The sequence below is a fragment of the Molothrus aeneus genome, chromosome 29 (assembly GCF_037042795.1).
Source record: "Molothrus aeneus isolate 106 chromosome 29, BPBGC_Maene_1.0, whole genome shotgun sequence".
Classification (NCBI taxonomy): Eukaryota; Metazoa; Chordata; class Aves; order Passeriformes; family Icteridae; genus Molothrus; species Molothrus aeneus.
Window position 1 is genome coordinate 907,452 of NC_089674.1, and position 25,972 is coordinate 933,423.

General features: G+C 61.0%; 1 protein-coding gene across 1 annotated transcript; it reads left to right on the plus strand.

The window, feature by feature from the left end:
• Window positions 1–25,332, plus strand: TET3 (tet methylcytosine dioxygenase 3). The gene is made up of 11 exons (XM_066567206.1): window positions 1–247; window positions 1,641–1,738; window positions 14,400–16,635; window positions 18,751–18,841; window positions 19,087–19,180; window positions 19,589–19,797; window positions 20,438–20,588; window positions 20,928–21,017; window positions 21,111–21,248; window positions 21,589–21,925; window positions 22,245–25,332. The coding sequence occupies exons 1-11, from the start codon at window positions 1–3 to the stop codon at window positions 23,981–23,983; spliced, it is 5,430 nt and encodes a 1,809-aa protein (XP_066423303.1). The 3' UTR covers window positions 23,984–25,332.
• The last annotated feature ends 640 nt before the right edge of the window (window positions 25,333–25,972 follow it).

Consider the following 25,972-nt stretch of genomic DNA (forward strand, 5'->3'; position numbering starts at 1 on the left):
ATGGCAGCGGGCACAGAGCCGGCATCCCCCGGTGCCGGTGGCCCGGGCCGGGTGTGCCGCGATTCCCACGGCGTGCCCGGAGTCTCTCCCTGCACCAGTTCCTCCAGTTCCTCCAGTTCCTCCTGCTCGGCCAGGCCCGCCTGGAGCTCCTCCTGTCCCCCCGGGGCTGATTTCCTGATTTTTCCCCCGATTTTCCCCATCCGTGAGGGTTTGCGACGGGAAGAAGGGGAGGAGGAAGATGGCAGAGGTCAAGGCTGAGCTCTCAGAGCCTCTGCTGCCTTGCCGGGCGGCTCTGGGTGTCTTTCCCGCTCATTTGCATAACTAATCAACGTCTTGGGGAGCCGCTCATTAGCGCGGGCTGCCCCAGCCCAGGGAAGGATGCTCCGACCTGTCCCCTTCAGCTTTGGGGGATAAACCCTAAATAAACCCACGGAAAACCCCACTCCCAGCAGGAACGGGGGCACCAGCCCTGGACTCGGCTTTATCCAGCCCTGGACTCGGCTTTATCCAGCCCTGGACTCGGGTTTATCCAATCCAAGCTTGGACTCGCCTTTATCCAAGCCTTGACTAGGGTTTCTCCAAGCCTAGATTCGGGTTTATCCAAGCCTAGATTTGGGTTTATCCAAACCTGGACTTGAGTTTATCCAAGCCTAGATTTGGCTTTATCCAAGCCTGGACTTGGCTTTATCCAAAACTGGACTCAGGTTTATCCAAGCCTTGACTCGGGTTTATCCAAGCCTGGACTCAGATTTATCCAAGCCAAATGACCGATGTTCTCCAATTAACATACCCAAATTAATGGACAACAATTAACGAGGTTCTCGGGGGTTTAATGGCAGGAAATATTGGGGGGCAGAGGGGTGTAAAGAGCTTTTTGGGGGCTCCCCGGCTGCTTTTGGGGTTTTTGGCTGCTCCCACCCCCTGCCTCAGTTTCCTGGGGGACAATGACACAAAGGGCAGGGCTTGGGGGTCCTGTGACCCCATTTTGGGGTGGTGGGGTCGCGTGTCTGTGTCCCTGTCCTTGTCCCCCTAGTGTGCCATCTGCACCTCCCTCATGTCCCCCCCTTGTGCCCCCACATCCCTCCGTGTCCCTCTCATGTCCCACTCATGTCCCCATATCCCCCCCATGTCCCCCCCTGTTTCCCCCCCGTGTCCCCTTCATATCCCTCTCATGTCCCCCCTCGTGTCCTCCTCATGTCCCCCCCGTCCCTCCTCCGTGTCCCCCTCGTGTCACCCCTCGCGTCCCCTTCATGTCCCCCTCCGTGTCCCTCTCGTGTCCCCACATTCCCCCGTGTCCCTCCTCATGTCCTCACCGTGTCCCCTTCGTGTCCCCCGCCATGTCCCTCTCATGTCCCCCCCCCCGTGTCCCCACATCCCCCCGTGTCCCCCCCCGCGTCCCCCTCATGGCCCGCTCCTGCGCAGCGCAGGGAGCGGGCGGGCGGTGCCACTGCGTGGGGGAAAGGGGGGGGCTGTGCGTGGGGGGGAAAGGAGGAGGAGGAGGAGGAGGAAGAAGGAGGAGGAAGGAGGAGGAGGAGGAGGAGGAAGGAGGGAAGAAGAAGAGGAGGAGGAGGAGGAGGGCAGGGGGGGAGCAGGGATGCGGCGCTCATTCCCCCCCCCGGCTGCAGCGGGGCGGCGGTGAGGGAGCGCGGAGGAGAGGGAGACAAGATGGCTTCCTCCTGAGGGCCGGCGCCGTGCGGGGCCGGCGGGGGCTGCGGGGCAGCGCGGGGGCAGCGGCGAGGTAAGCGCACCCCTTCTCCCCTCCAAAACACTCTCGTTGCACCCCCCCAAACCCTCCCCAAATAACCCCAATCCCTCCTTGGGCTTGCGGGGCGGTGCGGGGGAGGTTAAAGACCCCCCCCCCCCCCCCCCCCCCGCGGTGTTGGCGGCCCCGCGGGGCCGAGAGGACAAAGCGGCGGGGCCTGGGGAGGGCCCCGCGCCCCCGCCCCCGTTTTGGGGCTGTTTTCCTTCTTTTATCCCTTTCCTTTCCCTCCAGCATCGCTTCGTGGTGGGGGGGGGAAGGGGGGGGTGGCGGTGTTTAGGGGTGGGAGGGCGATAAAACTTAAGGTGCACCCCCCTCCTCCCCCCCATATCGTCATTCCCCCGTGTGCTTTTTCGCCTTTATTAATCATTGTTTCCATTAAAACCATCGCGAAATGTGCTGAGCTCAGAGGTGCGGCGGGGTGATGCGAACAAGGGCGATGAGGCTCCCCGCCGTGACGTCACCATGACGTCACCCGGGGCCGGTGGCAGCTGTCATCCCTCGCCGTGACGAAGCCCCGGGGTCCGGAGCGGGCATCCCCCCGCTTTCCGTCACGGCAGGACGGAGGTGGGCACAAAAAAACAGCTGCTCCTCCTCAGGGGGGTCTCAGCCACCCGCCCAGACGGTGATTTTGGTCACATCCCGGCGCGCTTTGGCAGTTTTGCCATCCCGAGCGGCTGCGGGCGTTGGTGGCTCCAAGGGACATCGCCGAGGTCAGGGCGGGGAGAGCGTTGCCAAAAAATCGAACTTGGGAGCCGGCGGTGAGCGGCGTTTTTGGCACCACGTGTGGGGATGCTTCGGATCTCGCGGCCGGCGCGTGCGCCCGCCAACGCCGGAGCTGCCTCCGGATGCTGTGCAAAAAAAAAAAAACAACCAAAAAAAAAACCCCAAAAATCAGAAATCTCAGCTCGAGTCGGTGGCAGGTGCCGGGGCGGTGGGTTGTGCCGGGATGCGGTGAGCCCCGAGGTTGCATCATGCTGGGAAGGGCTGGGCAGCGCCGGAGCAGAGTCCTCCAGGGCGTTATGGTGGCCCCATAAACGAGCCCAGCTCTTGGCCTTTGGCACCTCGTTAGCCGTGACAAGGTTTGTTTTTCGGATTGCCCGGCATGGACTCTTTTTTGCAGGTAATTAAGGGGGAAGGTGGCTCTGGTGGGGTCTGGAGAAGGCAAAAAGTGTGTGCGTCCCCAGGAATTTGGCCTTTCCTTTGATGGGCTTTGCTGGCCCAGCTGGGAGTGGGGATGGCAAAGTGGTGGCATGATGTCTCTGGGGCACATGGTTGTGCTCTGGCTCTGTGTCCCAAAAAGCCCTTTCTGGGGTGTCCCTGGTGCTGGCACACTGGGGGTGAGCTGTCCCCATGGCACTGGGGTCCCCAGTCCTCGTTCCCATGGTGCCAGGGTCCTTGGTCCTGGTTCTGCATGTGCTGCAGTCACCAATTCTTGTCCCCATGGCATCAAGGTCCCCATTTCCTTCCTGCATGTGCTGCAGTCCCCAGTTCTTGTCCTCCTGGGGTCCCTGGTGCCCTGCCTGCATGTGCTGGGGTGCCTGGTCCCTGTCTCTGTGCCTTTGGGATATTCAGACTCCTTCCTGCATGTTCCAGTGTTCCCAGTCTCCGTTCCCACACTGCTGGGATCCCTGCTCCCCATGCGTGTGACATGGGGGGGTGCCCTGTCCCCATGGCAGTGTGTGTCCCTGTCCCCGTGGCAGTGTGTGTCCCTGTTCCCATGGCAGTGTGTGTCCCTGTCCCCATGGCAGTGTGTGTCCCTGTTCCTGTGGCAGTGTGTGTCCCTGTCCCCGTGGCAGTGTGTGTCCCTGTCCCCACAGCGTTGGGGTTCCCTGTGGGAGTCTCCCAGTCCCTAGCTCTGCTCCATCAGGACCCCCTTGGTTCCCTGTTTGTGTGTGCCAGTGTCCCCATCCCTATGGCAGCGGTGTCCCTTGTCCCCCACCTGTGCATGCTTGGCTCCCTGCTCCCTGTTCCTGCAGCACTGGCATTCCTGATCCCTTCCTGCCTATGCAGGGTCCCTTGTCCCCATTCCCATGCCATTGGGGTCCCTTGTCCCCATTCCCATGCCATTGGTGTCCCCAGTCCCTTCCCTGTGTGGACAGGGCTCTCCTGTCCCCAGTCCCATGCCATTGGTGTCCCCAGTCCCTTCTCTGCATGGAGAGGGCTCTCCTGTCCCCATTCCCATGCCATTGGGGTCCCTTGTCCCCATTCCCATGCCATTGGTGTCCCCAGTCCCTTCCCTGCATGGACAGGGCTCTCCTGTCCCCATTCCCATGCCATTGGGGTCCCTTGTCCCCATTCCCATGCCATTGGTGTCCCCAGTCCCTTCCCTGTGTGGACAGGGCTCTCCTGTCCCCATTCCCATGCCATTGGGGTCCCTTGTCCCCATTCCCTTTCCCCTGGGGTCTCTTCCTGCCTGTGCTGGACCCTTTGTGACACTGGGGTCCTTGGTCCCAGCCCGTGCCAGCTTTCCCTGTCCCTGTGGCACTGGGTCCCCATTCCCTGTCCCCACCGTGTCCCTGACTCCACGTGTGCTCAGGGTGTCCTCTCAAGGGGACGTCCTGAAGGGGCCAGCACCAAACCCAGTGTCCCCGTCCCCTCGCTGTCCCTGCTGCGGGCTGGGATGGGGGAGATGCCCCCAAGTCCCTCCTGGGGACACCCCCAGCTCCCTCCCGTGCCAGCGCTTTAATCTGGGTGCTTTGAGCTCTGTGTAGAAGGGTGCCAGACCGTTTCTGAGGATGAAAGAGCTTTTTTTATTTATCCCCCGCTGCCCGGGCCGGCATCCAAGGGGAGATGAAATGAAACGGGAAGAGGCTGGAGGTGAAACAGCTGCGATGGGCCCGTCCCCATTCCACATCTGCCTGCCACACCACTGCCAGCCCCAGCAACCCAGCTCAGCCCCTTTGCTCCTCTGTCCCGGGGCCAAAACCCCCTTTTGCTGGGCTGGGCTTTGCAGGCAGGGCTGTGGAGGCAGGGACAATGCAGCGTGTTTGTTTGCTACAGCTAAAATGGCAGTTCTTAAGGGGAAAGAAAGAGAGCGAGAGCCAAGTGCTTCTGCACATCCAGTCGCCGCATCTTTTGATTAAATGAGATTTTGCTGTCGAAGGGGGGAGCTGGGGACCACGAGCTCCTGAGCCTGCAATTCCCATCGCAGCCAAACGAGGGGAAAAAAAAAATTCTGAACCACCCCGAGCTTGAAAATGCTGTTTAAAAAAAAAAAAGAAAAAGGACTGGAGCAAGTTGTAAATGCTGCAGTTGTCAGTGTGGAGGCCGTGGGGTGGCCGGAGGGTTTGTCACCACAGGGCTGGTGGCACAGTCTGCTCTGCTTCTCAGGCTGGCTGGAAAGGATGGAGAAACATCCCAGGAGCTGGGGTGGAGCAGGGAATGTGGGGCAGGGTGAGTGAGGGGCTCCAGAGGTGGGGCAGGGTGAGTGAGGGGCTCCAGAGGTGGGGCAGGGTGAGTGAGGGGCTCCAGAGGTGGGGCAGGATTGGTGAGGGGCTCCAGAGGTGGGGCTGGGTGAGTGAGGGGCTCCAAAGGTGGGGCAGGGTGAGTGAGGGGCTCCAGAGGTGGGGCAGGGTGAGGGAGGGGCTCCAGAGATGGGGCAGGGTGAGTGAGGGGCTCCAGAGGTGGGGCTGGGTGAGTGAGGGGCTCCAGAGGTGGGGCAGGATTGGTGAGGGGCTCCAGAGGTGGGGCAGGGTGAGTGAGGGGCTCCAAAGGAACCCACTGGTGTTGCAATTAAAGCCTCTGCACTTAAGGCCGTTGCCTTGAAGCCACTGCAGTTAAAGCTCAGGCGCCTAAACCTGCACCAATTAACGCCGTTGCAATTAAAGGCCCAGCACTTAATTAACGCCATGGCTGCACCAGCCCTGCTGGCAGTGCCGGCTGCTCCCAGCTGTGCCAGGTGTCTCCATGAGCCTCCCTGGCTGGGATGGTTGGTGTTGGAGCACACTGGGAACAGCCTGTCTGCCAACTGGGGAGCATTGGGAGCACACTGGGAACAGCCTGTCTGCCAACTGGGGAGCATTGGGAGCATACTGGGAGCACTGGGAGCACACTGGGAATGGCCTGTCTGCCAACTGGGGAGTGCTGGGAGCACTGGGAGTGCACTGGGAACGGCCTGTCTGCCAACTGGGGAGCATTGGGAGCGTACTGGGAGCACTGGGAGTGCACTGGGAACGGCCTGTCTGCCAACTGGGGAGCATTGGGAGCGTACTGGGAGTGCACTGGGAGTGCACTGGGAACGGCCTATCTGCCAACTGGGGAGCATTGGGAGCGTACTGGGAGTGCACTGGGAGTGCACTGGGAGCACACTGGGATCACGCCTGCCCTGTGGATCTCCATGCTCCCCTCTGGATCACACTGGGATCACACTAGGATCGTGCTGGGGTCATGCTGGGATCACACTGGGATCATACTGGGATCGCACTGGGATCTCACTGGGATCGCACTGGGATCTCACTGGGATCACACTGGGATCATGCTGGGATCTCACTGGGATCATGCTGGGATCACACTGGGATCATGCTGGGATCTCACTGGGATCTCACTGGGATCTCACTGGGATCATACTGGGATCACACTGGGATCTCACTGGGATCTCACTGGGATCATACTGGGATCTCACTGGGATCTCACTGGGATCATACTGGGATCTCACTGGGATCTCACTGGGATCTCACTGGGATCACGCCGCCCGCCCTGTGGATCTCCCTCCCCGCCTCCCTGCCAGCCCAGCACGCTGCCTGCCCGCACATGGCTTTTTTTAGGTTTACAAACACCACGGCCCCGTGCACGCGCCGCTTCCTCCCCTCCTTCCTCCTGCCTTCCCCGTGAGTCATCGGAGTCATCATCAGCCCCGGCACCACTGGGCTGGGGACACCGGAGGCGGCAGCGGCGCTTTCCCCCGTGCTGCTGCTGACCCCAACTAGGAGTCGCGAAAAAAGGCAAAACCAGATTTTATTTTTCTGTTCTTTCACCGTTCAGCACTTTCCTCCGTGGTGCTGCCGACCCCAGTGAGGTGGGGGAAAAGAAAAAGGCAAAACCAGATTTCATTTTCCTGTCCTCTCACTGTTCCGTTTCCTCTTTTGGCGAGCGAGCTGGGGAGGATGAGGGTGGCTGCCGTCCCGGCTCGTGGGTGGTCTGTGCTGAGGTGTTTTTGGAGAGGACCACGGCGCGCTTGGAGGGTGGGAAGGCTTGAAACGTCACCGGCTTCCCCGGCATCCTCACCCTTTGTTGGTTGTGTCTCTGTGGCGTTGGATTTGCGCTGTGGCTTTGGGGGCAGCTGAGGAGAAGCTGGTGAGGCCCCAGAACGTTGGCAGAGGTGTTGGCAAAGGCTCCTGGGGGCCCGGCAGTGCCGAGGAGCAGCGGGGAGATGCCAAACCCCCGCGCTGAGCTCATGGGCTGAGGTGGCCCCGGTGACTCAGCAGAGCCGGCGCTGACTCAGCGGCCCCAGCCCCCGGGGAGGCAGTGGGATAGCGGGAGAGCTTGAAATTTTTGGGTAGAAAAAGGGATTTCTTTGTACAGCGTGCTGCACTTTGCCCATGCTGTGCTGCCAACACGTTTTCCTCGCCGTGCGCCTTCCTCCAGCTTTGGGGAAAGGGATTTCATCCAAAGGGGCTGCGTCTCCCACCTGCCACGAGATGCTTTCCCCACGGGGAACGGGTCGTGGCGCGAAACCAGCTGTGGGTTTGGGAGGGGAGGCGTTTCCCTGCTCCCAGGCGGGGCAGGGCCCGGCTCCCACTCATCTCCCGGCTCCTGCCCGCCGGCCGTCGCGCCAGCAGCGTGCCCGTGCTTGCCAGGTGGGAGGGCAGCAGCACTCCTGCTTCTCCTCCTCCTCCTCCTCTTCCTCCTCCTGTGCTGAAGGTCGGGCTGTGCGCGGCGTGAGGAGCCCCATGTCCCAGGGAGGGAGGGCACAGCAGCATCCCCCAGGTATGACAGGATGGGGATGACCTGGAGGGGGGCTGAGCACCCATGGGTGCTGGCTGGCACATCCCTGACTTGCACCTGGGGACCAGGAGGGTGCAGGGACCCCTCCTCTGCTCAAAGCCTTGGAAGCTGGGGTGCAGTTTGGTCAGGGCATGGCTGTGGAAAACCTTTCCTTCTCGCTATTCCAAATCTGGCTTTTCCCCCTGATTTGCAGGGCAAAGCAGTTGGTGGGGTGGAAATGCCCCCATGGGGGGCTGGAGTGGCTAGGAGGGCATGGAGCCTGGTCCTGTGGGGAATGCTGGAATTGGGGGCTGTGAAATTGGGCTGGAATGGGATGGGAAGCGCAGCTGGGCTGGGGGGCAGGTGAGGAGAGGCCCCAGGCCTTTCCCACACAGCTCATGTGCTTCCACTTCCTTCCCGTGTGTCCTTGTCCTTCCCTGCCCCTGTCACCTTCCTCCTGTCCCCCTTCCCATTCTTCCCCTTGTTTCCCTTCCTCCCCATCCCCATCTTCCTTTTCTATCCCCCCTTCCCCTCCTTGCCCATCACTTTCTCCCATTCCTTCTTCCCTTTCCTTCCCTTTTTCACTTTTCTTCCCATTTCTCTTCATTCCCTTCTTTCCCTTCCCCTTCCCCTTGCCTTTCTCCTTCATCTCCTTCCTCTTTGCCTTCATCTCCTTCCCCATATTCTCCTTCCACTTCCCTCTTCCTCTTTTCCTTCCTCTTCCTCCTCCCCTTCCTCTTTCCTTCCTCCCCCCCTCTCCATGCCCTCCCCGGTGTCGGAGCAGGCTCGGTAATTCAGCCTTGCCAATCTGGGAGCCGGCACGAGGGCAGCCAGCTGTGTTGAAGGAAAAAACCGCTTCGAGAAACAAAAATAGTCCCGTGGGGTGTTTCTTTTTTTTTTTTTTTCTCCTTTTTTTTCCCTTTCAAGAGCTCGGCTCCGGGCCGGGGCCGGCAGCTGTGCCGTGCCAAGCCTTTCCCTCTGCCTGTGCCAACTGGCAGCTCCCAGGCAGGGAAGGCTCAGCAGCAGCAGCAGCAGCAGCAGCAGCAGCAGCAGCCGCCGTGCTGGGAGCACACGGCATGGGGCATTCGGCTTCCCAAAAACTGCTCTGCTGGGAGCGGCCACTGGGAGCAGCTGCTGAGGCAGGGCTGAGCATCCCCGGGTGCTCCCATCCTGCTCCAGGTGTCCCTGCCCTGCAGCTGTCAGTGTGGAGGCTGTGGGGTGGCCGGAGGGTTTGTCACCACAGGGCTGGTGGCACAGTCTGCTCTGCTTCTCAGGCTGGCTGGAAAGGATGGAGAAACATCCCAGGAGCTGGGGTGGAGCAGGGAATGTGGGGCAGGGTGAGGGAGGGGCTCCAGAGGTTCTGGAGTTCTGAGGCTCTGCTCTGAGTTTTCCTGCTCCTTGTCCCTGCTCTGTGTCCCTGCCCTGAGTGTCCCCGCTCTGTGTCCCCTCTCTGTGTCCCTGCTCTGTGTCCCTGCTCTGTGTCCCTGCCCTGAGTGTCCCTGCTCTGTGTCCCCGCTCTGTGTCCCTGCTCTGTGTCCCTGCTCTGTGTCCCCTCTCTGTGTCCCCTCTCTGTGTCCCCACTCTGTGTCCCCGCTCTGTGTCCCTGCCCTGAGTGTCCCCGCTCTGTGTCCCCGCTCTGTGTCCCCGCTCTGTGTCCCCGCTCTGTGTCCCCTCTCTGTGTCCCCGCTCTGTGTCCCCGCTCTGTGTCCCCGCTCTGTGTCCCTGCTCTGTGTCCCTGCTCTGTGTCCCTGTTCTGTGTCCCTGCTCCCTGCCCCTGCTCTGTGTCCCTGCCCTGAGTGTCCCCACTCTGTGTCCCCGCTCTGTGTCCCCTCTCTGTGTCCCCTCTCTGTGTCCCCGCTCTGTGTCCCTGCTCTGTGTCCCTGCTCTGTGTCCCTGCTCTGTGTCCCTGCTCCGAGTTTTCCTGCTCCAGGTGTCCCTGCTCCCTGCCCCTGCTCTGTGTCCCTGCCCTGAGTGTCCCCACTCTGTGTCCCTGCCCTGAGTGTCCCTGTTCTGTGTCCCTGCTCCCAGTTTTCCTGCTCCCTGTCCCTGCTCCCAATTTTCCTGCTCCGTGTCCCTGCCCCAAGTGTCCTGACCCCAAGCATCTTCACCCCGAGCATCCCCCCAAACATTCCAACCCCAAACCTTCCTGCTTTGAACATCCCCTTGCCGAGCATTCCTGATCCCAAAATCCTCACCCCAAACACCCCAACCCCAAGCATCCCCACTCTCAGGTACTCCCACCCTGAGCCTCCATTCCCCAGCCATCCTGACCCCAAACATCCCCATCTCAAGCCTCCCTTCCAAAAGGGAAAACACTTTTCCTGGGGGAAATGAGATGGTTGGAGGTGGGAACAAATCTTTTTTCCACCTTAAAAAAATCCTCCATCTCCCTGGGAAGCCCCCAGTACTGGTGGGATGGGGAGTGGGATTCTATCACATTGCAGCTCGTCATACCCCAAAGGAGGAGGAAAGGGGGTGCAGTGGTTGCTGGGGTGGAAGGGGCCGTGCCCATGGGGGTCCCCAGAAGTGCTCCTGGGACTGGAGCGGAGCAGAGCCGGGTTTCCCGCAGCGGAGATCAGCTCAGCTCAGCTCCCTGGCTTACTCCGGCTTTTCTCCGGGCTAAATGAGGACAGGAGCGGCTCAGCCCCGGCGCCGGGGTCAGCCGGGGCCACGGAAACAGCTCTGGAAACAGGGCGGGAGAGGGGCGGGACCAGGGCGGGTACCCCGGCCGCCAGGGGGGACCCGGGGGCTCTCGCTCAGCCCTCGGCCTTCCCACGTTTCCTTGAATTCCCCTTTCAGGGTCATTTGGGTCATCTGCTCCTCTGCGGCCTGCCTCCCGCTGCTCCTCTCCCTTCATCCCCTCCCCGCATCTCCTTCCTCTTTGCCTTCATCTCCTTCCCCATATTCCCCTTCCACTTCTCTCTTCTCCTTCCTCTTTCCCTTCCTCTGCCTCTCCCCTCTTCCCCACAGCTGGAGGCTGTGGAGGGATTGGGATGGGAAGGGGTTCCCCCCATCTCTGGGCTCCGATGGTGCTCCCAGAGCGTGGTGTGATCCCGGCAGCATTCCCGTGCCTGGCACAGCCCTTGGGCTGCTATTGCAGGGTCTGCAGCGCTCAGGGCTTCCCCCGGCGGTGCCCCAAAGCCACCATCCCAAGGGAGGAGGATCCCCGGGGTGGGTGCCAGAGGAGGAAACCACAGCCCGAGAGCCGGGGCTGGCTGGGCTCCACCGCAGCGGGGCCGGCAGCCAAAGCTCCCTCTTGGCCGGCCCGTGCTGCCGGCTGGCAGCGGCTGCTGCTGACCTCCAGAGCTCCCGGCCGTGCCCTCGCTGCAGCCCCGGCACACGCTGCCCCCGGAGCCACCCCGGTGTCCCCAGTGCCCCCAGGAAGGGCTCAGCGTTGCCACCAAGCTTCCTCTGGCCCCCAAATTCTCCACTTTTATTCAAATTGTGTGGTTTTTGCATGGGATGACACCAAGCTCTGTGTGTGCTCCGTTCTGTGCAGCTCCCGACCCCGGTCCGTCCATCCATCCATCCATCCATCCATCCATCCATCCATCCATCCATCCATCCATCCATCCATCCATCCATCCATCCATCCCTCCGTCCATCCCTCCCTCTGTCCGTCCATCCATCTGTCCATCCCTCCCTCCGTCTGTCTGTCTATTCCTCCCTCCGTCTGTCTATCCCTCCCTCCGTCCATCCATCTCTCCGTCTGTCCATCCATCCATCCATCCATCCATCCATCCATCCATCCATCCATCCATCCATCCATCCATCCATCCATCCATCCATCCTTCCGTCCGTCCATCCCTCCCTCCGTCCGTCCATCCATCCATCCCTCCATCCATCCATCCCTCTGTCCGTCCATCTGTCTGTCCATCCCTCCCTCTGTCTGTCTATCCCTCCCTCCGTCCATCCATCTCTCCGTCCATCCATCCATCCATCCATCCATCCATCCATCCATCCATCCATCCATCCATCCATCCATCCATCCATCCTTCCGCCCGTCCATCCCTCCCTCCGTCCGTCCATCCATCCGTCTGTCCATCCCTCCGTCCGCCTGTCCCTCCATCCCCCCCTCCCTCCGTCCATCCCTCCGTCCGTCCGTCTGTCCCTCCGTCCCTCTGTCCGTCCGTCCGTCCGTCTGTCCGCCGCCGGCCGGTCCGTACGTGCGCGCGGCGCGGGCGCCAATGGCTCCTGCAGCTGCTCTGGCAGGGGGCGGGGAGGGCCGGGGCTCCCGGTGCTCCCGCGGACCCCGCTCGCTCCTTCCCGCCCCGGACGGTGCCGGTGCCGCCGCCCGCGGCTTCGCCTCCCGCCCCCGCAGCCGTAAGTGCCGCCCGGCCGGAGGCGGCCCCGAGCCCGCTCCGCGATCCGAGCACTCCGGGCTGTTCCCAGGGAGCGCAGCCCAGGCTGGAACCGCTCCAAGCCGGCCTCAGTCTCTGTGTGGCTGGTTTTGTTTTGGTGTTTTTTTTTTTTTTTCCCCCTTCCTTCTCTCTGTTTACGGCATTTAAACTGGGGGGCATTTAAAAAGGGAGGAAAAACGGATAAAAAAAAAAAAAAGTTGTTTTCCTCACGGGGATTTTTTCCCCTTTTGTAGCGCCCGGAGGATGCAGAAGGGGATGTGCTTAACCCCAACCGTATCGCTTGGTTTTCTCTTTATTTTAATTTATTTCCTCCCCCTCCCCAGCTTTTATCCTTTCTCGGGGTGAATGGAAGGAGGTTCGGGAGCTCTGGGAAAACTTTTCCGAGGAAAATAAGCTGAGGGCAGAGGAATTGGTGCCCAGGGCATTGAGGGGGGGTTGCTGCGGTGCAGCCGGAGTGCGTCGGGATGGGGAGGGGGCATCGATTTTTGGGTCTTTACATCTCCCAGCCAACAGGGCTGGAACGAAAGGAGCTGGATGGGACGGCCAGGAAAAAAATCGTTTTATATATATATATATACATGTATATATGTGTGTATGTGAGTGAAGTTTTATTCCTCCGCTGATTTAGGAGGGTTGTGGCTTTCGGGTTAACCCTTTAGGAGCAGCAGGGCGATGTTTGCTCCTCCCTTCGGTTCACACCATGAACTATTTTCCTACATTCCCAGCCCGGTTCCATAACCCAGTTTATGGGCAGGAGCAGCCCAAGGTGCCTCCCTGGCCCTGCGGCTGATTTCTGGGGCTTCCCCTGCCCTTTCCCCGCAGGTTCTCCCCTGGGCAAACTCTTGGGGCCGCTCCCCACCCGGAGCAGAGCAGGTTTGCCGTCATTTCCCTGGGCTGGCGACCCTTGGGGCACCGGAGCCCTTGAGAGGGGGGGTTCAGGGCGTTTATCTCCCCGGCGCTTGGGAAAATCCCCTTTGGCTGGGCAGGAGGAGGAAGATGAGGGCGGAGGAAGCACGGGCGAGGCCGTTCCCTGCTGGGTGTGCGAAGGAGAGCGGAGGCGTGCGTGCTGTGCTGTCCCCACCCTGCCCTTGCTGCGCTTTCTCCCCGGACCTGCCGGACCGGTCCCATCGCCCCGAAGGCAGCGGAGCCCCCCTAAAAACCCTCTAAAAACACCACGGGGTGATGCCGTACCAGCGCCGCGCCGCCCTGGGGGATTTCTCCGCTGGGGAAAAGGGGTTTTTTGGATAGAGTCGTGCTGGGAGTGGTCCCTCCGAGGTTTCGCCGGAGTCAGCAGCGTTCTTATCTCTCCAGCGTAGCGTTCTTATCTCTGCGGCGTGGCTCTGCTCACGATCTCACAGCCAAGGGTGAAGGACTCTGTGCCGAAGCCGTGGTGCCTGAAGGGTTGAGGCAGCCACACACGGACACTTTCAACACTCGGAGCCGTAACTTTGTATTTAACTTTGTATTTAACTTGGTATTTAACTTGGTATTTAACTTTGTATTTCGGCTCTCCCCGCCAATCTGAGCTGCGGATCCTTCCCACGGGCCGCTGGCGGCCCCATCCAGAGGCAGGAAGCTCTGCCCACAGCCTCTGCTTGCTTTGGCATGGTTTTTCCAGTGAACTCTGCTGTATTTTTAGCTTGCCGGAAGCTGCCCTTGCTTATCAGCAAACGGCGCCGAAATCCCCAGTGCCGAGGTGGGGCAGCAGCACGGAGAACAGAACGACCCCTTCCATCCCTGGCAGAACCCCTTGGGGGGGTCCTAACCAGGGTGTTGGGCTCCTGGGTGCCACCAGGTGGGTTTGGTGTGTCCCTGGCACGGCCCCGGGAGCCCTGGCCGGCTGTGTTGATGCAGACACGGGGTTATTTGAGGTGAAACAGCCCCTGGCACCGGCGTAGCCAACTCGGCGGCTTCCTGCCGTGCCACGGCCCGCGGCGAAGGACGGCTGCTCCCGGCCGGGATGTTCGCTCCTGGCACGGCTCCAAAACCCCCCTCTCCTCCTCGTGCTGCTGCCTTCAGCGCGGGCAAACGGCGCCACCGCAGCCAGGGACACCCTGCCTGTCCCGCCCTCGGCGGGTGGTGGAAATCCCGAACGGTCTCTGAGTGATTTCGAAAGCAAGTGGCGGGGTGGGGACGTGGGTGGCAGGGTGGAAGGGTGGAAAGTGGCCGCCCTCTGAGCCCAGCCGAGCTGCTCCTCACTCAGCCAGCCGGGCAGAACCCACGTGGCTCATCTGCATCTTCATCCCCGCAGTCAGAAAATGAGATGGGGAAAGGGGAACTGAAGGAAACAGAGGGGAAAAGTAGGGTTGGAGCACATAGGGATGCTCACGTCTCTTCTCTGTCCCTCCTCACAGACAGGTTCGGCGGGCGACGCGGTTGATGGACCCAGCAGAAGCCAAATGGAAGAAGGGCCCATTAATTATGTGGAAGAAAGGCGGCTGAAGGAGGGCAGCGGGCTCAGCCTGGTGAATGGGGGCCGGCCGGAGGCGGGGGGTCCCGTGCTGATGGAGCCCAGCGGGTGGTCGCCGAGCCAGCCGCCCGCCACTGCCAAAGCCCACTTGGAAGACGTCCGGAACCTGGTGGCCTTCTCAGCGGTGGCCGAGGCGGTTTCCTCCTACCGGCTCCCACCGCCGGCATCGCCGTCGCTGCTCTACGAGAAGTTCGACTCGGAGATGAGCCGGGGCGGGCTGGGCACGGCGGACGGGGTGCCACGAGGAGAGGACCTGCACGCCCTCAAGGCCGCCCTGGCTTTGGCCAAGCACGGTGTGAAGCCGCCCAACTGCAACTGCGACGGCCCCGAGTGCCCCGACTACCTGGAATGGCTGGAGCAGAAGATCAAGACGGCTCTCGGAGAAGAGCTGGCGTCACCGCGGCCCCACGCCGCCGCCATCCCCCCGCCTCCTCCCCCAGAAGGTGCTATCGACCCCCAGCCGGTGCCTGAGGCTGCGGAGCCGTGCCCGCCCGACAGCCTCCCCTTTTCCCAGAGCGCGCTGACCATCGCCAAGGAGAAGAACATCAGCCTGCAGACCGCCATAGCCATCGAAGCCCTCACGCAGCTCTCGGCCGCCCTGCCCCAGCCCGCGGGCGATGGGCAGCCCCCGCCGCCGCCGCCCCCCGCCGTCCCCTTCGGCCCCGGCCCCCTCGGCCCGCCGGGGGCCGCGTGGCAGCGAGGGGACGAGCCCCGTTACCCGCCGGAGCCCGGAGCAGCACCTGAGCCATTTTTCGGCGCGGCGCCTCCGCGGGGGAACTTTGCGGCCACCTGGGGGCTGGAGGCCGAGGGGGCAGCGGGGGCTGGAGACCCCATGGCAGAGCTGGAGCAGCTGCTGGGCAACGCTGACGACTACATCAAGGCGGCTTTCAAGAGACCCGAAGCGACGGCCGGCAAAGTGACAGCCCCCAAAACAGAACCCCCCGAGCGAGCACCCAGCAATGAGGCACCGGGCGGCCCCCGCTTGCCGCCGGCACCGCCGGAGCCCGACCTGCACAAGAAGACGCAGCTGGTCCTGCAGCAGCATCTCCACCACAAGCGCAGCCTCTTCCTCGAGCAAAGCCTGGCAGCAGCGGCGGCGGCGGCACCCCCGGACCGGCCGAGCGGCTGGTGGGCTCCCGGCGCCCCCGCCGCGCCCCCCAAGCCCTTCGAGAAGCAGCCCAAAGAGAAGAAGAAGAAAACGCCGCCCGAAAAGCCCCCGCCGGCCAAACCTCTCCGCAAGCAAGTGCAGATCAAGAAGGCGAAGCAGAAGGACTCGCAGCCGCTCTTCCCTCCCCTCTGGCAGATCAGCCTGGAGGGGTTTCGGGCGCCCGCCGAACCCCCCGCCGAACCCCCCGCCGAAGAGATGCAAACGGAGCCGCCGCCGCCGCCGCCGGCCTTCCCGCACCAGCCTCTTGCACTACCCCTGCCCGCTGCATGCCCCCCGCCACCAAACCCCCTGGACGGCGTCCCCCCGGCTTCCGACTCTCAGGAAAGGGGTGCCCCCGGGGGGGGCCCCCAAATTCACTCGGCGCCGGCGGGCTCGACTGGCTCGGAGGAAGCGCCGGCCGCCCCCCCGCCGGCCGGCTCAGCTCCCATCATGGTGGATGACAAGTTGGAAGAGCTCATCCGACAATTTGAAGCCGAATTTGGGGAGAATTTCAACCTGCCGCCCCCCGAGACGCCTGCCCCGCTCGCCCCCGGGGCTGCCGAGCTGCCGGGGGGAACAGCACCAGCTCCACAAGGGTCCCCCACCGCGGCCACCACCGCGGCCACCGCCCCGGCTCCCAGCAGCGCTCCCCAAGCCGGACCCAAAAGCGTCTCTCCAGGGAAGGGGCCGCTGTCAGAGCCACCCTTCACTGCCCGCTCCCCCAAACAGATCAAAATCGAGTCTTCTGGTGCTATCACCGTGGTGTCTACCACGTGTTTTTACTCTGAGGAAAGCCAAAACCCAGACGTGGACGACGTCGACAGAACACCCACCAAGGACGAGGTGCCGCTGACGCCCACCCTGAGCGGCTTCTTGGAGTCTCCGCTGAAATACCTGGACACGCCGACCAAAAGCCTCCTGGACACCCCTGCCAAGAGGGCACAGGCTGAATTCCCCACCTGTGACTGTGTTGGTGAGCCAGCAGCCGTGCTGGGGGGCGTGGGGAGGGTGGCAGAGGTGGCTTTGCAGGGTGGGAAGGTAACAGAACCCATGGCATCAGCAAAGCCCTGATTTCTGGGGAGGTAAGGCCCTCACGTGGTGAAACCCCAGTGCTGTGGAGCTCCCGTTTGGTTTCTCTCCTCCTCTCTCGTTTTTACAGTTAGATGGAAATGGCTGTGTCACCATGGGGGTGGCACTGGTGTCACTGGCTGTGCCAGGGTGGGGGGGTTGGATGAGCAGCAAAACCAAAGGGCTGTTGGGTTTTCCTTCTATTTAACCTTAACCAGCTGAATCCCCTGAATCCATGGTGGTCCCAGTGCCAAAACCCACCTAAACTCCCTCTCACCTGGTTATCCCTGGTGTTTTCAGCCAAATTAGCTGGTTCAGGTTGCTTTGAGTAACCCAAACTTTGGTTTGATGCTTGTGCTTATCACTTACTGCTGGGATGCTGCCTTGTTCACTGGCCAATCCCACCGGGATGCATTGAAAAATCCCCAAACTCTTGGATTTGTGAGGTTTTTTTGTTGTTATTTTTGGTGTGCATTGGCATTTGTTAGACTTCGCAGCAAGTGCTAGAGAATTCCTACCCAGTCCTTCCAGTCCACCTCCATCCGAGCGTGAGGAGCTGAATATTCCCTCCCCAATATTTAGACTGGACCTTTGTGCTCCCCTGGGAGCAGCAGGATGAGGATTCTGGGGGGCATCCACCCAGAGGATGCCCTGGGCTATAAAGCACAGGCTGTGATTTATTAGCGGGGCTTATGATTATTTATTTATTTGCTTGTGAATGGCAGCAGGAACGAGCCCAGACTCCACGGAGAGGAGGGAAAGCTTTCCTGAAGCCACTCAAACCCAGCCTCGGAGTTTGCCAGGAAAAGATTTGTTTAGGGGCTGGGAGAGGGGGGATTCCCCCCCTTCCCCTTCTCTGTTTTCTCAGGGAGAAAGAAATGCAGCAGGAGAGGGCTCGGTGCTTTATTGGGCGCGGGAGCTGTTGGAGGCTGTAATAAAATGAGCTTTTTCCAAGCCTCCCATATTGATCCCTGTCTGGACAGCTGCAGCCCAGCTGAGCCCGGCTTTCTCCTCAGCCTGGCTCCCGGCCAGCTGGACATGATGGGAATGAAAATCAGGCTGGTGAGAGCAGAGGGATGCAAACACAGACCAGCCCTGGCTGTGGTGCAGGGCACATCCCAGCTGGTGGTTTTGGAGCATCCCTGTGTGCTGGGGCTGCTTGGGGCATCCATCACTTCCCACCCCAGCTCCTTCATGCCCTGAAAGCCCCCAGGGGTTTGCTGTGTGCAGGGCTGTAGCTCAATGTCCTTCTCCTGAAGCCCCAGGACCCTCTTCTTGCTGCCCAAGGATCTTTCTGAAGCCCCAGGATCCTCTTCTTGATGCCCCAGGATCCTCCTGGAGTTCCAGCATCCATCTCCTGTAACTCCAGGATCCTTTTGTAGCTCCAGGATCCTTTCCTTGCAGCCCCCAAGATCCTCCTGTAGCCCAAACCCTTCTTCCATAGCCCAGATCTTTCTCCTGCAGCCCAAACCCTTCTCCCATAGCCCAAACCCCTGAAGCAGGCAGGAAGAGCTTCCTGCCCCCAAAATCAACCCATGATGGCAGCATCCAACTGGGCTGGTGCCTGTGAGAGGTTCTGGACAGGAGCCCTGGGTGGGAGCAGGGCGAGGAGGGGGTTTGGGGTCTGAATTTCCCAGCCAGCAGTGCCCAGTGGGAGCTGTGGGGAGCAGGGTGAAGAGGGGGTTTGGGGTCTACATCTCCCACCCAGCAGAGCCCCCGTGGTCAGAGCAGATTCCCTGGATGGAGCTGTGGTCACTGCCAGGGTGTTTCCAAGGGCTGTGGCTCCTCAGAGGGTTTTTGGGTCCCAAAAACAGGGTGGGTGTTGATGGGTGAGGGTTCTCCAGCAGCGTTTCAGTGCTGGCAGAACCTTCCAAAGCAGGGAACAAGGAGTTGCTCTTAACAAAGCCTTGACTTTTGGTGCAGAAGAGCTCGGATTGAGGGGATTTGGGTGTTTGGAATCCTTCAGGGCAGCCAGCAAAGGTGCAAACCCCAAATCTCTGTTCCCCTCCTCTCTCTGCAGAGCAAATCGTGGAGAAGGATGAGGGGCCCTATTACACCCACCTGGGCTCGGGGCCCACCGTGGCCTCCATCAGGGAGCTCATGGAGGAGAGGTAAGAGCCCCTCACTGCGGGGCTGGGGTCCTGTCAGGGGAGTGGGGAGAGTGAGCGGGGTCCTGTCAGGGGAGTGGGGACTTGAGAGAGTGACTGGGGACTTGTGAGAGTGAGCGGGGTCCAGTCAAGGACAGTGGGGTCCTGTCAGGGAAGTGGGGATTTGTGAGGGTGCCTGGGGGCTCCTGAGGGAGCTCCTGAGGGGCCCATGAAGGCCAGTGGGACTGGGTGTGACCCTGCCCTGGCAGGTATGGTGAGAAGGGCAAGGCCATCCGCATCGAGAAGGTCATCTACACGGGCAAGGAGGGCAAGAGCTCCCGGGGCTGCCCCATCGCCAAGTGGGTGAGTGCCTCTCGTCCCCAGGCTCGTCCCCTCTGTGCCCCTCGGGGCTCCCCACACTTTGGCACTGGGGAATGGTGTGTCCAGAGCCAGCAGCTTCCCCAGACTGCCAAAATCCATGGGGTGAAGGCAGCCATGGGAACATGCCCAGCTCTGCCCTCCCCACCCCACAGGGCACTGGGGAAGACATGCAGGGCATAGCCCAAATCCTTCTCCCGTACCCCAAATCCTTCTGCCATATCCCAAATCCTTCTCCTGTAGCCCAAATCCCTCTCCTGTAGCCCCCCTTATCCTCCTGCCTCTCCCCCATGCAGCAGCTCCTCCCTGGCACGGGCTCAGCCAGCTCAGGGCACCCCAGGGCTTGTGGGATTCCCCATGCCGTGAGGTCCGACCCAGCCCCTCTCGTTCCAGGTGATCCGCAGACACAACCAGGAGGAGAAGCTGCTGTGCCTGGTGCGGCACCGCGCCGGCCACCACTGCCAGAACGCCGTCATCATCATCCTCATCCTGGCCTGGGAGGGCATCCCCCGCACGCTGGGGGACACGCTCTACCAGGAGCTCACCGACACCCTCACCAAGTACGGCAACCCCACCAGCCGCCGCTGCGGCCTCAACGACGAGTGAGTCCCACCGGCAGCGCGCCTGGGGGGCAGATGGGGGGGGAATGGGGTGTGGGATATGGGGTATGGGGTACGGGAATGGGGTATGGGATAGGGGGTGCGGGATGTAAGGTACAGGATATGGGGTACAGGAATGGGGTGTGGGATATGGGGTATGGGGTATGGGAATGGGATAGGGGGTACGGGATATAAGGTACAGGATATGGGGTACAGGAATGGGGTATGGGGTACGGGAATGGGGTATGGGATAGGGGGTGCGGGATATAAGGTACAGGAATGGGGTACAGGAATGGGGTGTGGGAATGGGGTACGGGATATGGGGTACAGGAATGGGGTATGGGATATGGGGTACGGGATATAGGGTACAGGAATGGGGTACGGGATATGGGGTACGGGATATGGGGTACAGGATATACGGTACAGGATATGGGGTACGGAAATGGGGTATGGGAACAGGATGTGGGAATGGCATGCGGGAACGGGATGCAGGAATAGGATGCAGAAATTGGTTGCGGGAGTGGGATGGCGAATGGGATACAGGAATGGGATGGGGAATGGGATGGGGGCTCCCTCCCGTTCCCAGAGCTGCCGTCACCGCGCGGCACCGGCAGCTGACGCTCCCACACCGTGTCCCCCCCAGCCGGACCTGCGCGTGCCAAGGCAAGGACCCCAACACCTGCGGTGCTTCCTTCTCCTTCGGCTGCTCCTGGAGCATGTACTTCAACGGCTGCAAATATGCCCGCAGCAAAACTCCCCGCAAGTTCAGGCTGGTGGGAGACAACCCCAAAGAGGTGGGTGATGGAGGTGGAGCAGGGGCAGCGCTGGTGGGGTGGTGGTTTGGAGCTCCTTTCCTGTCAGGACTATGAAAACAGGATTCCATGAAGGGTTTTTACGGGCTAGAGATGAGGAAAGGAAAGGTGGCATGAATGGGGCCTCTAGAAATCCCAGAGGACAATGAGGCTGGAGCTTGGATGGCCAAATCCTCATGAGGAATTTAAGCCACGTGCTTTGTGCTGTGGTGGATATCATGGGAAGGGTTGGCTGCTGTGTGGTGTCTGTGGACTCTGTCCCCAGTTCCATCCCTGCTGCCAAAACCCCTGGGAGACATCCTCCTCTTTTCCCTACCTCAGGAAGAGCTGCTCCGGAGAAGCTTTCAGGACTTGGCCACCGAGGTTGCTCCGCTTTACAAGAGGCTGGCGCCGCAAGCCTACCAAAACCAGGTCCTGCTCATCCCACCCTTGGCACACACGGCTGGAATGGGTGTGGGGTGCTGCTGTTGAGGGATTTTGGGTAACCAGCTCCTCCTTCCACAGGTCACCAACGAGGATGTAGCCATCGACTGCCGGCTGGGCTTGAAGGAGGGGAGGCCGTTCTCGGGGGTGACGGCGTGCATGGACTTCTGTGCTCACGCTCACAAGGACCAGCACAACCTCTACAACGGCTGCACCGTGGTAAGCAGGCACCTGGCAGGGCTTTTCAAGGTGCTCCCCTCTAATTGGGGATGCTCATTTTGAGGGGCTTCATCCCCAGTTGTTCCACCCTCGTGACTCCAGGTGTTTGGTGTGGGCACACCTCACATGGGCTGCTCAGGTCTAACAGGCACCAGCATCTACTTTTGTCCAACCCAGACCCCATGGGAGGTTTCCAGATACCAGCTGGGGACCAGAGCAGGCTGGGGAGGTGCCAGGCTGCTGTGGCTTCATGTCAATGTGGGGAAGAAGTGGGAGGTTTGGCTCATCCAGCACGGGCCACATCCATCAGCATCCCACTGACAGCACGTGCTCTGGCCAGGTCTGCACGCTGACAAAGGAAGACAATCGTGTGGTGGGGAAAATTCCTGAAGATGAGCAGCTGCACGTCCTCCCCCTCTACAAGATGTCCAGCACGGATGAGTTCGGCAGCGAGGAGAACCAAAACGCCAAGGTGGGCAGCGGGGCCATCCAGGTGCTCACGTCCTTCCCCCGTGAGGTCCGCAAGCTGCCTGAGCCCGCCAAGTCCTGCCGGCAGCGGCAGCTGGAAGCCAGGAGAGCTGCTGCCGAGAGGAAGAAGCTGCAGAAAGAGAAGCTGATGACGCCAGAGAAGATCAAGCAGGAAGCGCTCGAGCTCCCCACGCTCCAGCCAAATGCAGGTAACGGGGGCAGAGGTGAGGTCCTGCCACCCCGAGCTGCCCGGAAAGCGCGTGAGGGGATGGGGATGTGGTTGGGGACCTTTTTCGGGCTGCTGTGTTGTGGTGCTGGATGGCATCTCTGTGCCAACCTGGGTTTTCACAAAGGTGCGAGTCGCTGCCGGTGTGCCAGGTGATGGCAGGTGATGCCAACCTCTGCAGTTGGCTGGCAAACCCATCACCGTGGGATTTCTGAGTCTGGCCGACCGTTCTGGGGTCCTGGCTCCCTTCCGGTGGCTCCCTCGGCCGGCAGGTCACGGGGGCTGTGTGTGCTGTCCCACAGGTATGGCGTTGAAAGGCGGGATACCCCCGCAGCCGCTGAAACCTTCCATCAAGGTGGAACCCCAGAGCCATTACAACGCCTTCAAGTACAACGGCAACGCCGTGGTGGAGAGCTACTCGGTGCTGGGCAGCTGCCGGCCCTCCGACCCGTACAGCATGAACAGTGTTTACTCTTACCATTCCTACTATGCACAGCCCAATCTGCCTTCCGTGAACGGGTTTCACTCCAAGTTCGCGCTTCCCTCCTTCGGGTATTATGGCTTTTCCAGCAACCACGTGTTCCCCTCGCAGTTTCTCAATTACGGGGCGCCCGAGAGGAGCGGGAGCAGCTGGGTCAGCAACGGCTATGAGAAAAAGCCCGACGTCTCTGCTCTGCAGGAGAACCTCAACCACACCTACGGGAACAGCAATTTCCCCGAGCCCATCCCACATGGCGTGCGGAGCAAAAACCATCACCAGCGCACCTACGAGCGAGCCAACCGCTACGCCAGCCAGCAGAAAGCGGCGGCGGCCACGGCCGGGGCGCACAGGACTAGTTCAGGCTCGGAGGAGGCACCGGCGTTTGCACAGAACTGTTTCGGCAGCCGGCCCATAAAGCAGGAGCCTCCGGATCCCCCGCCCGCCATCGAGCCCCTTCCCAGCCCTGCGGCCGTGCCCGGCGCTGGTTTAACGCTGCCGGCCGTCCCTGCGCACGGCACGGCGCCGGAGCAGCGCTGGAGCCCCTTCAAGGCGCCGCGGGGCACGGCTTCCCCCGAGAGGACTAGCACGGCCGAGGGCTCGTGGAGCGCGCTGGCGCCGGGCTCGGGCGGGCGGGAGAAGCTGAGCGCCTTCGACGCTGCCGTGCGCCTGCCGCCGCCGGAGAAGCAATGGTCCAATGTCCTGGCGGGAGAGCCGCCGGCGGCGGCAGCGCACGGCTCGGGCTTGCTGCCGAAACCGTGGAGCCCCTGCAAGCTGGGGGAGACGGCGCTGGCGGGCACGGGCACCCCGGGCCTGCTGGGGTCACTGGGGTTCAGCTCGGCTCTGCCAGGGCTCCCCAACTTCCCCGAGGAGCCGTGGGGCTCCGTGAAGGTGGAGGAGCGGAGGACGCCGGCGCCCAGCCCGGGGCTGGCGGAGAAGCCGTGGGAGGCAGCGGTGGGTGAGAAGGGGGTGGCAGGGCCCCGCCAGGAGAAGACGTGGGACCCCTTTGGCCTGGAGGAGGATCTGCCGGAGAAGGCGGTGAAGGAGGAAGAGGAAGAGGAGGAGGAAGAGGAGGAGGAAGAGGAAGAGGAGTGGTCGGACAGTGAGCACAACTTCCTGGACGAGAACATCGGCGGCGTGGCCGTGGCGCCCGCCCACGGCTCCATCCTCATCGAGTGCGCCCGCCGCGAGCTCCACGCCACCACCCCGCTGAAGAAACCCAACCGCTGCCACCCCACCCGCATCTCCCTTGTCTTCTACCAACACAAGAACTTGAACCAGCCCAACCACGGCCTGGCGCTGTGGGAGGCCAAGGTGAAGCAGCTGGCGGAGCGGGCTCGGGCCCGGCAGGAGGAGGCGGCGCGTCTGGGGCTGCCGCCGGACGCCAAAGCCTTTGCCAAGAAGCGCAAGTGGGGCGGCGCGTTGGCGACCGAGGCGCCCAGCAAGGAGAGGAGGGACTCTGTGCCCACGCGGCAGGCGGTGGCCATCCCCACCAACTCCGCCATCACTGTGTCCTCCTACGCCTACACCAAGGTGACGGGCCCCTACAGCCGCTGGATCTGAGACCGAGGCGACCGCCATGGCCCCATCTTACCTCAACCCTCGGCAGCGCCGCAGCCCGGCGTTGCTTCGTGGTGCTTTCTCCTCGGGCGTGGGGGAGAAGAAAACAAAAGTAAATAGACGAAACTGAAGCGAAACACAACAACCACAAAAAACAAAAAAAATAAAATCCGACCCATAGGAAACGAACCCAACGCGCGCGCTCGGGAGCAGCGGAGCCGGCACGGGCTCACGCCGTCGGAGAGCTGCGCCCAGCAAGGAGTTGGCAAAGCAAGCAAAACTTGGTTAAAAAACCCAAGAGGAACGATGCTGTTTGATGATTTTAGGTAATCTCATATTTATATCTCCATGTTTTTTAATCTAGCCTCGGATGAATTTCCTAGCGTCCTTGCGCAAGGAGAGGTTTTTAATTCTACTTAAAATGGCCTGTTTGTTGGATTTGATTTTATTTTATTTTTTACTCCGATGACAACGACGAAGCCGATCTTCGAAAGAGAAGCCAACATTGAAAAACCACCTTAATCATGAATCCAAACCAACCTGAACACCAAACCAGCTCAAAGGCAAGAGGTGACTCCCTCCATCTCCTCCGTGTGGGGGCTGGAGGGACCGCGTGCTTTACTGTCAGCCGGACACGCTGAACATCCAATTATTTTTATTCCAAGGACCTAAAAATACCAATTCTGCAGCTCGAGGAGACCTTTCTCACAGCAACGGGAGCCCGCGAGCGAGCGGGCCGTCCCGGGACGGTGCGTCTCCGCCCGGCTCCTCGCCTCCGGCGGGATCGGCTCTGCCGCCGCGGAGCAAAGCCGGCGTCGCTCCTGGCGCCGGAGACCTCAGGACACGTCCGGGCTGGGGAACGCCGCTGCCGGGGGGCCGAGCTCGGGCTCGGACTTGGGGCTCCTTTGCCCACGGCCTCCGGGGCGAGCGGCAGCGGCGGCGTCTCCGTAGGAGCCGACGGGACAAAAACAGAAGAAAAAAAAGAAAAAAAAAAAAATTACAAAAAACAGGAAAAAAAACACAAACCAACCCCAAACTGTGAATAGCGAGTGTTGCTCTCTGTACATCACTGTTGCTAAAGTCTGGTGCTTTCCGTCTCCGGGGGACTTTCTCTCCGTGCAATCGGCTCTGGGAAGAGCGAATCCCAAGACTTGGCGATCCGCCTTCCCCGCCGGTGCCGGCGAGCCGCGGCCAGCGCCGCCGGGGCTCGGTGCTCTTTTCTCTCCCCGGGTGCCATCCCTCCTTCCTATGGATCACCGTTCTTCCCTCAAAAAACAAACAAACAAACAACAAAAAAAAAACAAAACAAAAACCCCAACCCAACCAATAACCCAGCAACGACGACAACCGCGTGGTGCTTTTGGAACACTCTCAGTCGAGACTTCCCGCCCGGCGCCGGGACGGACGGAGCGCGGCCGAGCTGCCCCGCGGCGCGGCCGGAGCCGGGGGCCGGCGTCCCCGGGCGGGGTCGTTGCTTTTGCACTTTGAGGTGCCTTTTGGAGAGCCAGCGGGGCAGCGCCGACGCCGTCGCCGTGCGGGATCACCTCGTGTTTACCGTCACCCTCCTTCCCCCCACCTCGCGCACGGGCACGGATCAGCAGGATCTCGGTAAAACAGCCTGAACATTGACGTGGTCTGATTTTAAACCTGTAAATAGGGAAAGAAATTTTTTTAAAAGCACTTTCACCTAGATTTAAAAAAAAAAAAAAAAAAAAAAAAAAAAGAATGAAAGCAAAACTTAAAAAAGCAAACAACTCCCCTCTTTCCTCTCCCCCCACTCCCCCCCAACTTGAAGCAGTATGTTTTAAACAAGATTATCGTGGGAGAACTGTAAATACTGGCAGAATATTTAACATGCTTTGTCCGTCCTTCATCATTAATGATTTTTTTTTTTTTGGTTTTTGTTTTTTTGTTCGTTTTTTAACCGTAATCTGTAAAGTCGCGTATATTTGACAAGGAAACTCAACAAGCTATTCCCGCTTTTCTTAGAAA

Bases quoted from the DNA above. Each gene is read 5' to 3' on its own strand.
- TET3 (XM_066567206.1), top strand. From the start codon at position 1: ATGGCAGCGGGCACAGAGCCGGCATCCCCCGGTGCCGGTGGCCCGGGC. The intron at 18,842-19,086 runs GTAAGAGCCCCT...CTGCCCTGGCAG, and splicing joins AGGGAGCTCATGGAGGAGAG to GTATGGTGAGAAGGGCAAGG. The intron at 19,798-20,437 runs GTGAGTCCCACC...TGTCCCCCCCAG, and splicing joins CGCTGCGGCCTCAACGACGA to CCGGACCTGCGCGTGCCAAG.